General features: G+C 33.5%; 1 protein-coding gene across 3 annotated transcripts in view; it reads right to left on the minus strand.

The window, feature by feature from the left end:
* Nucleotides 1-294: 294 nt before the first annotated feature.
* DARS1 (aspartyl-tRNA synthetase 1) overlaps nucleotides 295-16,251 on the minus strand; it is a 63,934-nt gene continuing 47,977 nt past the window's right edge. For all 3 annotated transcript variants that reach the window (XM_045479669.1, XM_045479670.1, XM_045479671.1), the window contains 9 exons: nucleotides 15,561-15,672; nucleotides 14,565-14,699; nucleotides 11,892-12,039; nucleotides 8,438-8,584; nucleotides 6,893-6,935; nucleotides 5,494-5,574; nucleotides 4,294-4,405; nucleotides 4,021-4,092; nucleotides 295-963 (listed from right to left, as the gene is read on the minus strand). In XM_045479669.1, coding sequence (XP_045335625.1) covers nucleotides 872-963; nucleotides 4,021-4,092; nucleotides 4,294-4,405; nucleotides 5,494-5,574; nucleotides 6,893-6,935; nucleotides 8,438-8,584; nucleotides 11,892-12,039; nucleotides 14,565-14,699; nucleotides 15,561-15,672 — 942 coding nt within the window. In that variant the 3' untranslated portion in view covers nucleotides 295-871. The remainder of the gene's footprint in view (nucleotides 964-4,020; nucleotides 4,093-4,293; nucleotides 4,406-5,493; nucleotides 5,575-6,892; nucleotides 6,936-8,437; nucleotides 8,585-11,891; nucleotides 12,040-14,564; nucleotides 14,700-15,560; nucleotides 15,673-16,251) is intronic.

The following is a 16,251-nucleotide window of genomic DNA, read 5'->3' on the forward strand; positions in this document are numbered from 1 at the left end:
CTCTCTCTCTCACAAATAAATAAACTTAAAAAAAAAATGGAAAATTCGGCAATACTTTTTAATCTATATGAAATAGGCTATTAAGCAACCCAAGCTTTCAGCTTTAAGAATGCTATCCTCCTATAATCCATCTGAACTTGTATCTTGATATGAATACATGTTGCGAATATATCAGCATTCATTTGTTTTTAGGTATTTACATAAATCAGTTGTGTACTTTTTCTTTTCCCAAATTACAAATGCCAAGAACCAGTTACAAAATCAGACTGCCATGAAATCACACAAAGACAAATGTAATGAGTTTTAAAATTTTATTGAAATTCAATTTAGAATTTAACAATTTAAGACAGCATTATTTTGAATATTTTCTAACCAGTATTTTCACCTGCTTTACATGACTTCTGGGAACAACTTTAAAGAACTGATACTTTCTGCTTAATTTTCCATAATATGTCAATTATACATTCATTAAAATCTCAGGTAGTTCCCTGAAACTGTTATTTCAATGTCAGAATTTAAAAAAATAAGCCCAAATATTGAAAATTTAAGACATTAATATAGCCACTGTAAAATAGAAAAGAAAAAAAAAACCTTACACAATCTGAACTGTTTAAAATCGTTAACATTTATTGTAGTAATGCAATATGAATTTTTTAACATAACCATATGAATTTTTCATTAAAATGTTCAACCATTTCCTACTGAAGCATGTCCAAAGTTATAAAAATCTTCTCTTTTAAAGTAACCTATATTGAATTAATCCAAAGTAACTGTGGCACTTTAGATAAAACATATACTCCATTGTAGTAGCTTAAGGAATAGCCTGATCAATAGCAGGTTACTGGAAAGAATAAAAACAGCACAGCTTTCTTTAAGGAGTGAGTCGTTTGGGATCACGGGGGAACATTGAGGTCTGGCGAACATTGTGCAATCCCAAAAAAAGCATAGTGACTCGTTCCAATCCTAGGGAAAAAAGTAATCATTAATTCCTTTTCTGAAAACCTTTCAGGGTCTTACTTATTGAAAATACCAACATAGTATCGTCGATTAACAAAATACTTCTATTATTTTGAGTTTATTTAAAATGAACTGTTTTGGGTCTGATACAGAAATAGAAATGATGCTGTATGTGGGAAGGACTAAATGAGATATCCTTAAGTTGTATGGATTCTGTGAACTACAAATCTTGTAAATATACAAAACTTACGATTTAAGCAAACACAAAAAAGTCATTTTATAAGCCTGTATGTTTTCAAATGGGACCAGAATCTTAATTATGTAGTCTAGACCATCAGTATAAGACGAGAGCCATAAACTTCTTCAGGAAAGTTTATTAATGGAAGCACCAGAAATTTACTGTAATTCAATAGATGTGTAATGTAGTGGTTCCTAGTATAAGACTCTAGGATACATTATTATAAATGTTCTGAGTGCAGAAGAGACTGATTTTGATATGTGACTTAAATACTGTATCACTGTCAGAATTAAGACCAAGTACCACCTAAGAAACCGAAAAGAACTAGCAAATGAAAGTCTGTGTGTGTAATTTATTTCACCAAAGTTGTAGAAGACATTATAGAAAAAATGCAAAGAATATTTTTATACAGCAATAACTTTTAATTTTAAAGGAATGTATTTAACTTCTTTTTTTTCTTTAAGTTTTTATTTAAGTAATCTCCACACCCAATGTGGGGCTCAAACTCATGATCCCAAGGTCTAGAGTCACAGGCTCTTCCAACTGAGCCACCCAGGTGCCCCAGGAATGTATTTAACTTCTAAAACAGAAATATAAATAAGAGAATTGACATTTTTAAAATGTTTACTTATTTTTGAAAGAGGAAGAGAGCACATGAGTGAGTGGGAGGAGGGCAAAGAGGAGAGAATCCCAAGGAGGCTCTATGCTGCCAGTGCAGAGCCTGATGAGATCATGACTTGAGCTGAAATCAAAGAGTCAGACACTTAACCAACTGAGCCACCAGGCGCCCCTGAGAATTAACATTTTTATTGCTATTCCTTACCAAAAAATCTGCAGCTGTAAATTCGAACTTTGTATTAATCTAATACCAATCTAAAAACCCGACTATATCCCATCTTCCCTTTAATCATTAATTACCAAAAAATGAGTGGTATTTGATAACAATTCAAATGTCCACAAGTTTGATTAAAATTTACATTGTCAATCAGTCACAAAAATATGTGAATTAAACAAAATGCACATTACTGCATACTCTGAGAGAAAATAGTTGTGCATTTCGCATTTGAACTTAAATTCTAGGGGCGCCTGGGTGGCTCAGTTGGTTAAGCATCTGACTTGAGCTCAGGTCAAGATCTCATGGTTTTGTGAGTCTGAGCCCATGTTGGGCTCTGTGCTGACAGCTCAGAGACTGGAGCCTGCTTCAAATTCTGTGTCTCCCTCTTTCCCTGCCCCTACCCTGCTCACACTCTCTCTCTCAAAGATAAATAAACATGAAAACAAACGAACAAAAACAACTAAATTCTGTATCCAGTGGAGCACTGTTTGTAATAACAAAAGGCTGGTATCAACCTACATGTCTACCAAATTTTGATGTACCCTTTCAATGGATTGATTCTATGTAGTGTTAAAAAAATACTGAAAACGTCTAAGTACTGATAAGGAACAAATGAGAAAATACAGTAAGTGACAAATGCAAGGTACTGGATGATTTATATTGTATGCTACAATTTGTGTAAAAATGTATTTTTAAAAGTGTCTACTTTTGCATATGCAAAGATTATCTTTGCAAAGGTAAAAATAAAACTAGCAACAATAGTTTCTTACAGGGAGATGAATACATACTCTTCTATACCCTTTTAATTTGAAAAATTTTACAGTACTATATTATTCATTCACCAACCCTCCCACCCAAACAAACATCAAACAAAAATTTCAAGGAAACTATACATTCAGAATTCTTTTAAGAGTCTCTGATAGGGACATCTAGGGGGTGCCTGGGTGGCTCAGTTGGTTGAGATCTGACTCTTGATTTCAGCTCATGATCTCACAATACATGAGCTAGAGCCCTGGGTCGGTCTCTGTGCTGACAGTGTGGATCCTGCTTGGGATTCTATCTCTCTCTCAAAATAAATAAATATTTTAAGAAAAGTTCTGATAGGGACACCTAAAAATTGAGCTAAATTTTTACTTATTCATTTACTTTTAAAAGGTTTATTTTTCATAAATTTATTTTTTTTAAGTTTATTTATTCATTTTGAGAGAGAGAGAGACAGACAGCATGTGTTCTCATGGGAAGGAGGGGCAGAGAGAGAGGGAGACAGAATCCCAAGCAGGCTCTGGCACTGTCAGCACAAAGCCTGATGTGGGGCTGGAACTCAAGAACCATGAGATCATGATCTGAGCTGAAGAGTCGGACATTTAACTGACTGAGCCACCCAAGTGCCCAGATTTCTTTATTTTTTAAAAGTAATTTCTACACCCAACGTTGGGCTTGAATTCACAACCCTGAAATCAAGAGTTGCATGCTTCTGTGACTGAGCCAGCCAGGTGCCCCTTACACTTTGTAAATCAGAGTGGTCTCTTACATTTACTCTAGAAGTGGTCCTAAAAGCCAATGAACCATTACATTACAACAAAATATTTAGCAATAATCCAAGCTAACTCGAGGGAGAGCTTCAATTTGGGCTACTGTGAATGAACTCATGGATGCAGAAAACAGGATACTCAATTTAAAAGACATTTTGCTTCTCAACTCTTCAGAGAAAAAAATGGCTAGAAATTTATTACAATATTTTGCACACAAATTAGCTGTTCATTTTGTTCCTTGGAAGTCACATTTTCATTTAGTCATAACTCGCAAAATTTGTTATAATTCAAATTTGTACCATACTTAGCACTTATGGACCTATTTGTAAACAATAACAATATAGAAAATTTACTTTTTGAAGTCTCATGTTGAAGAAATCTAGTTAGAAATGAATGAACACTTTGCCAAATGAAATCTGGATTGGAACTATATTCTCATAATATTAAAATAATATTACCAATGCCTCCACCAGCATGAGGAGGGGCTCCAAAGCGGAAGGAATCAATGTATGCCTTAATTTTCTCCAAATCTAGGAAAAAAAACAAACAAACTCAAAAGCCCAACATAATTTATTATTTTATTTAGTAACTCAAAAAAAAGTACTAAGCAATAATTATTGTTCAGTAAAGATTAAAACAAATAACTATGTTTCTGAGAAGTCTTTAAAAGGTTTAAAATGTGCTTTTTTCACAATATACATTACTCTCCCAAATATATTTAAGTTGTTTACCAATTCCATGATGTAAGGCTCTCTCTGTTAGCAGCTGAGGATCATGTATTCTCTGAGCTCCTGACAGTATTTCTTCTCCCCTCATGAACATATCGTAAGAGTTGGACTGCTTCTGCAGGGCAAAGCAAACACACAAGAAAACACCACTCTTCTAGTGGCTATCATTCTATTTCCATTACTCATGTGAGAGAAAAAAAAAAAATCTCTGTTCAAAGAGCAAGGCCATTTCCCCCTACAATTAATGATGCAATCTGCTCCAATGAACACAATTTGTTTCTCCAAAACAAGATTAAACTAGTGAGAGCTGAATAATAACTTCTTCCTTCCCTCTATCAGATGTTATAGTCCCCTCCTCTAACACGTTCCAATAACAAATCAGAGCACCATATCTAACTGGTAAGAAGTAGTGCCGATTCTCATTTCGCTTTATCATCTGAAATGTTTTTAAGTATGATATAATTTTGAGACATTTTTGGAACTTCAAATTATCAACAGGTGTAGTCTTTTTAATTTAGATTTTTAAAAATTTTAACAAAAGTAAATTGAACATCAGTTTACCATAGCTTAACCTATTCTCTTATCATGTTTTAACTTACTTTCCCTGTCTTCCAGTAAACCAATGGTTCTCAAAGTATGATTCCTGGATCAGGAGCCTCAGTATTACCCAGAACTTGTTAGAAATACAAATTATTAAGCTCCTTCAAGACTAACTAATCAGAAAGTCTGGCGATGGGGCCCAGTTATCTGTGTTTTAAAAAGCCCCCCAAGTGATTCTGATGCACACTGAAGTTTGGGAAGCACTGTAATGGAAAAACAGTAAAAGGTCAAAAGACAATACAAATTAAATGAACTCCCAGGACAAAATGTTGTTTTTTTAGTTCAAAGTCAATGATAATAATATGCACTATAGTCTACAAATCTAATGATACTATTTATTATTTATATGGCATTTCTTCCTCATAAATCTTCAAAAAATGAACATGAAAATGATTTTTAATGTAGGCTTTGGGACTAATTTTCTGGAATATTCAAATTTCATAATATCATTCTGACCTGAATTGGCAGAAACTAGTAGTAATATATATAGTGGCCCATCAAAATTGCAAATTACTGATGAAAACCATTATTCCCATTGTACAATTTAACAAAGTTACAATAAAGCTCCCCCCCCCCCCCATTATTTAAAATAAAATTACTTACGGGATTTCTTGGGTCAGGCATGGTATAGAAAGGTCTGACAGCCAATGGATATTTATCAAGAATATAAAAATCTGTATCATACTATAAAAAAATGATTAAAATAAATTAAAAAAGTTTTTAACCAAAGTAAAAAGAAGGCTAACATTTTGGTAATTGTCTTTTTAAAAATAAGTTTTGTCTTCAAAATTACTATAATTACACTGTATATACAATAAATATTCTTTCAAGGAACATCTGTATCCTATGGTATTTTGCCATCATGTTATAAATTCCTCTAATAATTAATTTTTGGAAGCTTTTATTATTCAATAATAGTTCAAATATTGCTTTCTTTCTTTCTTTTTTTTTTGGATATGTAATCTCTTTGTAATTTCTTCCCCATTAAAAATTATGCTGCAATAAAGTGATTTTCATTCCTTTCCTTTGTTAATCTAATTTCAGATACAATTTAACTTTTGTTAAATTATTCTAAATCTCTTTGGGTTTTACAAAAACTATATTAAATCTATAAATTATACTAGGAAAAACTGGCATCTTTTACAATATTCATCTTCAAAAAACCTCGATTATTTTCCCAATAATTTAAAATTTTGTATAGATATCTAAAAGAAATCTGGTAGTTTTCTTCAAATGAAAACTATAATTGAAATAAATCAGTAACATTAACATGAAGTTATGACATTTTTGTTAGAAAGAATAATTATTGTATGATCCAGATTTAATGAAAAACAATCACATTTCAACGGTTTTGATGCTAACCATTTTGCTACAACTCAAGCACAGAGGGAAAGTCAATAGAGCTGACAAACCGGAACCAGCTCTGCTGAAACAGCACTTTAAAGGTGTAAACTCAATACTGCAGTTTCAGAAAGAAGTGAGCTCCCCAGTCAGTCTTGAGTACAACCAGCAGGAGGAGCTCAAGGTCTGTCTTCATTCACACACAATTCTTTGTATTTCTTGGAAGATCACACTAAATTCAGCTTTTATCTTCTTTCGAGTTTTAAAAAATGAGATAGGAAAGCAGCAGAGGCAGAAAAGAAAACTCATTCACCTTCAAGTCCCATTAATCGGTGAGGGTACTCAGAAAAGATTGTTTCTAAATAATTTCAAATCATCTTGAGGTCCTTTCTCACTAACCTGACAGTCTGATACAGATACTACTTTTAGGGATACCTCAGTACAACTTAGAACAAAAATCAAATAATGAGCTAATCAAACTTACTCAGCAAAGCTTGTCTGAATATTTTTTATTTCTCCAAGAATTAAAAAAAATCTATCAGCCTCCTTGGTTTTTTAATTTATTCTGGAATCTTAACATTCTGGAAGACTGTCCACTGTCCCCCCTGCAACTGTTCTTTAGTACCAGATTTAGAAAAAGAAATCCAGCATGTAGTCCTACCTTTTCCTTCACCAAACGACCCAACAGTTTTTCATTTGGTGTACTGAAGAAAAAAACAAAACCAAAAAAACTCCATGAAATTAGATATTTGAAGATCAAATAGCAACTTTAAATAGTTTTAAGTTAATAAGGCACCTCTTCTATTTGAGGTTCTCAAAGGATAAAAAATGTGGACAAAATACATAATTGTCTATCCTGCTCTTTTTTAAAAAGGCAATTACAGTGACTTAACATTTAGTAGGTGCTACTCAAAAATATTTAAATAAAATGATAAACAGATTTAGTAATTCAGATTCAGAAATAACATGGATGAATAATTTCCCACAATTATACATAATAAAAGTTCACTATAGCAACATAGGCTACATTCTTGCCATTAAGTAGTTCTACTTTAAAATGATCTCTTTTTTGTTACTCTTTAAGTTTATTTGTTTTGAGAGAGAGAAGGGGCAGGGAGAGAGCAGGGAAGCAGGGAAGGGGCAGAGAGAGGAGAGAACGAATCCCAAGCAGGCTACATGCTCAGTGCAGAGTGACGTGGGGCTCGATCTCACAACCGTGAGATCATGACCTAAGCTGAAATCAAGGTCAGATGCTTAATTGAATAAGCTGCCCAGGTGCCCCTAAGTTACTCTTTATCAAAGGTTTATAAAACAAAAATCAGTATTTCCAAGTCTTTAAAATTTAATAGTGTTATATAAACCTATTAAATTTCTATACCTAAGAGGCTGTTACTTTAGCTTCTATCCTATGTAAGAACAATTGCCAAAATAAACAAGAAAATATTGCTCAGCTTAAAATAATTACAGAATTTATAGTTTGCTTTAAAATGCAATCTAGCAACGAAGGAGATGCTTAAAACCATAAGTGCATATTACTGTTAAAGAAACAAAAATAAAGAGTTTTGAGCAAAATACGCTTAAAAAAAGCCCTAAAAAAGACAACAACCACCCCTTGCACTCCTACATCCACACAAATTATTGTGAGGGGTTAAATATTTTAACTTAAGAACTTTTGAACAAAATATAAGTACCGTAGATAGTAACTGCTTTATTAAACCACATAATTTGCTTCAAAATTATAAGATATATGATGTGAATTTAGATAGCATAATACCATATACCAAATAAAGAACAGATATTTTTATAAGTTTGGAGATTGTAATTTTATGCCCTAATCCTGTGTGGTGATGGATTTAGACTGCTGTCTACCCTCTCTAACACAAATGACTTAGAAAGAGAACTAACATATTAGATGACAAAATCATAGGCAGTAGTCACTATCTTTAAAGTGTTACAAATATGGGGTAGGTGGGGACAAAAAAATGGTCTTTATAAACAAAACTATCGAAGCTCAGGCAAACCACATCAAACAACATTTTATTTCAGATCACACATTAAACAAACCAGGATCATGCTCTATACCAAAGTTAATAAAACTGAGGTTTATTACCTGGGTGAAAAAAAGATCATCATTCATTAATATACTCATTCTTTCATATCTTAAATCTAATTTACTAAAAAATTTTAAAAAATCACAAAGTCAAACCTCAGATCTTCTTCATCTCCCATTTCGATTCCAGCTTCCCTAAGCATAGCCAATGCTTCACAATACTCCAGTCTTAAAGTTGGCTCCAAAAATTTGAATGGCTCACATGGGAATTGTTTATTCACTGTCCGAATTTCAGTTTGAAACCTATTTGTACAATGATGCAGAGTTAATAAAAAAAATATATGAAGTGTTTTCTCCACAAGAGGTCACTGTGGCAACACATAAAAATTTTACTGATACTGATGAAATAAGGAGCATATAGTTCTATTCTTCTACACACTCGATATATATATTTTTTAAAACAAAGAAACATTTTTAACATTTCACAGGAGTCATTATATGTGCAACAATGAGGAAAGGGCAATCTGAGTAGGTTCAGTGGTGGTAGCAGTAGCAGCTCCATGGTCAGCCAAGTGCCTTCTTCAGGTGAACCACTCAGCCCCACAGACGCTTCTAGCTGTCCGGGGAGCCCATTCCCTAATGGCCGGCTGATGTAGACCCAAGAGTCTACTGCACATACTCTTAGTTCTATGTGTTCTACTGATAACAAATTTTTAAATTCAGAGGTTACTCAAAAGAAAATGCTTTTAGAGTAATGTTGTTTTGTGTAACATCAGCCTCAATACAAAAATTGCCCTGGGGACTTTTAGGCTCTTCTGTAGTAGTGGCAACAGCTAAGAAAAAAACACCTGGTAGGTGTTAAGTACCTATGTCATACAAAATCATCCTTTGAATCAGCGTATGCACCAGGAAACAGTGTTATCAACAAATTCTTTAAGTTAAAGACAAAATTTAAATACTCAAAATATTTAACACCTTTCTCAGTCTCATCTTGTTTTGCCACCCCAGTGGTATTAAAGGATTAAAAACCATAACTTACACCAGTTAACACTGTTAGTAATATAAAATACCCATTTTATGAGGCATTAAAAGTAGCTTTTTAATCCTTTAACACTTGTTATCATCAAGGTAGACCAAATTAATGAATACTTATCTTCCCCCATCCCCATTATACTGTAAGTTTGTAAGTGCCAATGTCCCATTTTAATAACCACTACAGTATAGGTGTAGCCTTTAAACAATAGGCACAAGACAAATATTTACTGCAATTAATTGTGGAAGATCCTATTTTAGTAAGATTTAAAAAGCATATCTTTGCTATTTATGGATGAAATGATAGCTGGGATTTGCTTCAAAATAACAGGGGGTGGGAGAAATGGGTAAACAAAATTGGTCATGGGTTAACAATAGTTGAAACTGGGTGATGAGTACATGGGGTTCATTAGGCCAATCTTTCTATTTTGTATGTGTCTTGAAATTTTATGTAATTAATAGGATTGAAAAGTATGTTTATATTCCATGAAAGCAGTAGAAATTAAAACATTATCATCTCCTTAGTCTTAAGACTTTCATGGGAGCAATAAAGCTTAGCCATTGATTTATTCAAATCTTTTTTTTTTTTTTAATGTTTTATTTATTTTTGAGAGAGAAAGAGAGTACAAGCTGGGGAGAGGCAGAGAGACAGGGAGACACAGAATCCAAGGTGGGCTCGGAGCTGTCAGCACAGAGCCCGATGTGGGGTTCGAACTTGTGAACTGCGATCATGACCTGAGCCAAAGTTGGACGCTTAACTGACTGAAGCTACCTGTGCACCCGATTTATTCAAATCGTGATGTAATAAGAAGGGTTAAGAAGATCCCAATAATTGATCTTTAATTTTTAAAAAAATTTTTTATTTTTGAGAGAGAGAGAGAGCACAAGTGGAGAAGGAGCAGAGAGAGGTGGAAACACAGAATCCGAAGTAGGCTCCAAGCTCTGAGCTGTCAGGACAGAGCCTGATGTGGGGCTTGAACTCATGAACTGTGAGATCATGACCTGAGCCGAAGTCTGATGCTTAACCAACTGAGCTACCCAGGTGCCCCCCCAAAATTGATTTTTAAATTGCCTTTCTTTGCCTTGGATATTAATCCCCATTCGTTTCTATTAATGGTAATACAAAAATATAACTACCAATATTTTAAAATACATTTGTATATTATTCTTCTATGAGAAATAAGTACTAAGGATAAACATGAGAGGGACATGACACAAGCTAGGTAATCCAACTTAAAACTGACACAGAAACTTAAAATTACTAAATGACTTAAAGAATATAAAAAGGCTTTTCTTTCTAGGTTGCCACCTTAAGTCTACTTGAAAAAGTCTAGTGATGATGGTGTCTGAGTCTCTAATTTGTAAACAAAGATTTGGTTAAACCCAAGGGCCCAATTCATGCTTGATCTGTTATTACAAAAACCAAAGTGGAAATTTTATATTCTAGTATTAAAGAGAGAAGATATCAAAACCCAAAATAAACAGACGTCAGAAACTTTCTTGAGTTATAAATGTGAAAAGAAAATGAGAAAAGCTCTGTTCCTTCACTGTAGTTTCAAATGGTATTTTATTTTATAAGGAAACATTAGTTGTCCCATAGATTATCTGAATGAAAATTGCTTTAAATAAACTGTACTGAAATGTTTCAGACAACTAAGGTTAAAAAAAAAAGGCTGTCTACAATTACGTAGTCATCAAAGTAACAATGCAATGCAGAGAACACCTGGAAAATATTGGTGCTTATGCTACAAGATTTTTGTAAGATCAATGATTAATTTAGACTTGCAATGGAGTAAATAAGATTCACAGTACTTTCTGAATCCCTTTTAAGTATCAATGAAGCATATCCAAATACATCAACAATTAACAGTTAAATCAGTACTCTTCAAATAAAAACTTCATATACAGTCCTTTGTCAGTTATCAAAGCATTAAATAAGTCTACTCTAGCCTAATATTTAAGTACTGTTTCAAATATGGAGAAAGTAAAAAAAAGACTCTTGAACTTACTAAACTTATTTTCCATTTTCTTTTCCTATTTTCTCTGTGTTAAACATCATCACAAGTAAACAACTTTCAATGACCTTTAAGGGAGAAACTATTTGCCACTTTAGAGGGTATACCTAATGCGAACATTTTACATAATTCAATTTTTTGAACACCCTGAACATGTTTATTAACTTTCTACAAGATTCTTATCAGCACATTATTATTATTACCACTACCAGTTTGATAATAAACTGTTATAAAGGTAATATAGGCTGCATTTCTTTCAGACATTCAGGATGTAACATAAAGGGAAAAATACAGTTAGGTTGGTTCACAATCTGGTAAACTTCCCCACCAAAATGAGGTTAACTAGCTGAAGTCCAAGCTGACTTGGATCTAGAAGTACTAGTTTGAAGTATACATTTTTTCACTAATTAACTACTGATCATCTAAGTGGCAAGTACTCTCCTCCGTATATATTTATGTTTATATATATAGCTTTACACTTTCAATTCATAAATTGCTTTATTTTGAAGAACTCAAACTGATTAGACATTAAGTCCACATAGGGATATAAAATATGTTTTTACCTTTCTTGGAGTCCTTTGAATATTTGTACTAAGGTGTCAGCAATTTCTTCCACAACTTCATGGTAATGGTAATTAAAAGCCATTTCAATGTCCAGACCAACAAATTCAGTTAGATGTCTGTGGGTATTTGAGTCTTCAGCTCTGAATACTGTAACATTAATAAAAGAAACAAACAGTAAATGGAAATTTTGGAAATTTGGGGACTTAAACATAAAATTTTATTTACTAGTACTCAAATGGTATTATTTTCATTATCATTATAGGGTTTTGGAAAGACTTTTGATAAGCCATCTGTTTCAGCATTCTCTTGGACAGCAAGTTCATTATCAACTCTTAAAATCATGTAGTAAAAGCTTTAACAAATGTAAATTAATAAATGAGGCTCAGGAGAATCCCGAGGGAGTGCAAGATCCTGAAGAGCCTTTTCAGTAATTAAAAATAGGTCCAACAGTGAGTTCTTCTCAATTTTATTAAAACTTGACTCAAGCTAAATGAAATTTGTAAAAATGAAATAACATTATATATATTCTAGCCATTACCTCAGTCCAGCTCTTATTGTCCACACTGTACTGTCCTCCTTTCCCAGTCTTCCTGACTCTAGCTCTGCTCCATCTTTTCTACAAGATTAATATTCCTATAACACATCCTTGCTCAGTAATTAACTAATTAACTACTGATCATCAATGGTTCCCAAATGGTGACTGAATGACAAAAAATCTAAAACCTTTATGTTTTTGTAATTTAATCTTACCCTATATTTTCCATTTCTTCTTAACACTAACTAGTCTTATTTTTTATTTTCTCCCATGCTCTTTACTCATTCTGCTTCTGCTAACTAGAAAATGTAGTCTGTCCTTAAAGCCCACTTCAGTTTGCATTCTCTTTTCTGGTAACTCTAGCAAATTCCATCTTCTCCCTCTTTTTACACTATCTATACTACATAATTAACACCAATCTGCTGATTGTACACAGCACAATCTGATTATTCACTGTGAAAATCAGTTGATTATTCCCTGAGACTGCAATATGTATGCATGTCTTATTCTGTCTGGGGAGCAGGGACAATGTTTATTCCCTTGTCACTCAAAACATGGTCTGCAAATCAGCAGCATCAGCAGTACCTGGGAGCTTGTGAGAACTGCAGAATCTCAAGCCTCCCTCTAGACCTAACGGTCAGAATCTGTATTTTAACAAGATCTTCAAGTGATTCATGTGCACATTAACATTTGAGAAGTGCTGGTTGATTTTTTTTTTTATGTACATGTTATCTAGCACAAGGCTATGTATGCAGCATACATTAAAAAAATTAGTTAATAGATCCAGAAATTAACACAATTAATGCTCTTGCCAGTTTCTAACAGCAGGTATTTAATTTTTATTTAGCTACCAAAAAACTTACATATATAAAATAACTTGGTAAGTTTTATAGAATGAAGCAAAGCTGGTTTTTGCTTATAACCCACTTTATTAAATAATCTGCCACATGATTATGTGTCCATGCTTAACTTTAAACCAATATTTCTTAAAAACCATGTCAACATAACCAAGTAAATATCAGATATTTCTTGTTAATAAATTCTAATGGACTTTACAGCACATTCTCAATGCTAAGAACAGTACAAACAATAATACTAAAATAGAACAGCTCTGAAATAAAATTGGTAGCAGAGTATACAGAGGTACATTTGTAAGCTTACAACAGTAGTAAGGGGCTATCAAGGACAACAAATTACATTTTTCGAAAGATTGCAACTACTTGTTCTTTAGTGTTCATGGAGAGTTGAGAGTCCAAACAGGAGCTAATTACACCTAAATAATAATAAATAATATATTCAGGTATATTTCAGAGGGCATATATTATCAAAGCATGCATTTTCAAAATGAGATCTTCCCTAGGCAAACATTTTCTTCAGCAAACTTCTGTAGGGATATCAAATGGTTATGCATCTATTCACATAAGCGATGTTCAACTACTTAAAGAACTATTGAGCATACAATTTGGGGGGGGGGGTGGGGAATTTCTACCTAAGCACATTGTCTTTTTTCCCTAAAAGTCTAGTGGCTCCCCCCTCCAAAAAAAATTGTTTTAAAGTTTATTTCTTTCGAGAGAGAACAAGATAGAGTGAGTGTGAGAGAGCTCACCAGCAAGCATGGGGGAGAGACATGAGACAAGAGACAGAGACAAAGAATCACCAGCAAGTTCTGGCTGGCTGTGAAGCCCAACCTGGGGACTCAAACTCAGGAACTATGAGATCATGACCTGAGCCATAATCAAGAGTCAGATGCTTAACCCACTAAGTCACCCAGATGCCCCAAGTTTTTAAAGTCTAGTGTTTACATAGCCAACATATAAAAGGATTTAAGCTTTCAAAATGTCTGTACCTAGAGGCACCTGAGTGGCTTAGTCGGTTGAGTGTCCAACTTCGGCTCAGGTCATGAGCTGATGGTTTGTGGGTTTGAGCCGTGCATCGGGCTCACGGCCATCTGTGCAAAGCCTGCTTCAGATCTTCTTTCCCCCTCTCTCCCCATCCCCCACTTGCATGCTCTCTCAAAAATAAAATAAACATTAAAAAACAACAACAATAAAATATCTGTATGTAAAATGTGTTCCTAAAACCATAACTACAGTACAATTAATAAATTTTGAGAAAACCATAACCACCAACACCTTACCCGGTCCAATACAGAAAACCTTCTCAAAATCAGCACAAATACACATTTGCTTGTACAGCTGTGGGGACTGGGCCAGGTATGCATTATTTTTAAAATAGGACACAGTAAATACATTGGCTCCTCCTTCACTGGCAGCTGAAATGTAAACATTTTTGTTATTATAAATAGCTGTGAACTTATCAATGCAAAGTTCTAGTAAAAACAGTTTACATACTTTTGGTTTCAGTACTTCACTTAAAAAAAAAAAAAAACTGGAAAATCAAAAATTGCAGAGAAACCATAGTCTATGTAAGTCTTATACCTGATTCTGAACAGTTCATATTTAGATCAGATTTACTTCTTTGGCTATCCCTTCATTTTACTTTTTCGGATATATACACTCCCTTTCTGCATCAATTTCAAATCTATTAAAGCTACTGTAGAAGGCCAAAATATTTTTTTAAAAAAGGAGAAGATATTCTTAATGATTCTATCTTAATGATTGTATTCTATCAAGAATACAATGTTCAATTCTTGATTTATAACTAAATGCCATTTGTAATACACTTTTTAGTGTTATTTAAGCAGCTTAAAAAGAGTTAAATGATTAAAATAAAGTTCTCATATAAGAATGAGAATTAATGAGATTTTCTAACTTGTAGTATTTAGTAGTATTACAATGCAGTTTATACAAAACAAAATTGCAATACCAATTTAGAAAGAAACCTACATAATGAAAGTAGTTTCTAGTGCAACGTATGTGACAACAATCTTGTTTCATGTGCTACTGCCTAATTTTATAATCACTACCACATAATGACTTCTGAAAGGAGATGTTGTATTATTGGTGTCAGTGATATGTGACTGCTGCTATATAGCAGTCTTCAAAATAAAAAGTCTCATGGCAATAAACCTTAAGGGATAGTTGGGATTCTCAAATTAAAAAAAATTAATATTAAACAGCTTGGGGAGAGCAAATTTATTTTTAAAAATTAAGAGAAATCTCTTAAAGCATACCTGAGATAATTTTAGGAGTTTGGATCTCCACAAAACCCTTGTTAATTAAAGTTTCTCGGAAAAGCTGGCAGATACCAGACTGGAGACGGAAGACTGCCTGACTAGTTGATGTCTAAAAGACAATAATAAAATCTAATGAAATCAATTCCACACATTAACTGAGATGGAATTATTTTCTAATCAGGCCACCTGCCTGGAAAGTTCACAGAGGAAACACTTAATTGTATGAGAGAAAAGTTAGGTCAGATGACAATTAGTATAAGGATATATTTTTCATATTACAGGAGAATGGCAATTTTGCCTTTTAAAATCTCCAATGTCTCCAACTCGACTTTGCTGAGAGTCTATAAGAGATTAGAGAGTAGTTTAGACATAAACTAAGACGCTCAAAAGATTTCAAGTACACAATACTTTCCAAAACGTGAAGTCAAAGTAGGGGTTAAAAATGTGAATGCTTACAAGGGCCAGACAAATAACATAAATGGAATAAATGAATGACACTTCCTGAGTGGTACAGGGCATAGTAGAGGACATAATGCCCCGTCTGGAGTGCTAGGTAATGTTGCCATGCCACAGTATTGCCAGACTTACTTCCCACTTTTTAAGAAAAGCCATCTACATTTAATGTGCAAATCCCTACTTTACAACAGTAGCAGTGAATTTAAATGAAACAAACAAACAAAAAAAAGAT

The sequence above is a fragment of the Leopardus geoffroyi genome, chromosome C1 (assembly GCF_018350155.1).
Source record: "Leopardus geoffroyi isolate Oge1 chromosome C1, O.geoffroyi_Oge1_pat1.0, whole genome shotgun sequence".
In the NCBI taxonomy this organism is placed as follows: Eukaryota; Metazoa; Chordata; class Mammalia; order Carnivora; family Felidae; genus Leopardus; species Leopardus geoffroyi.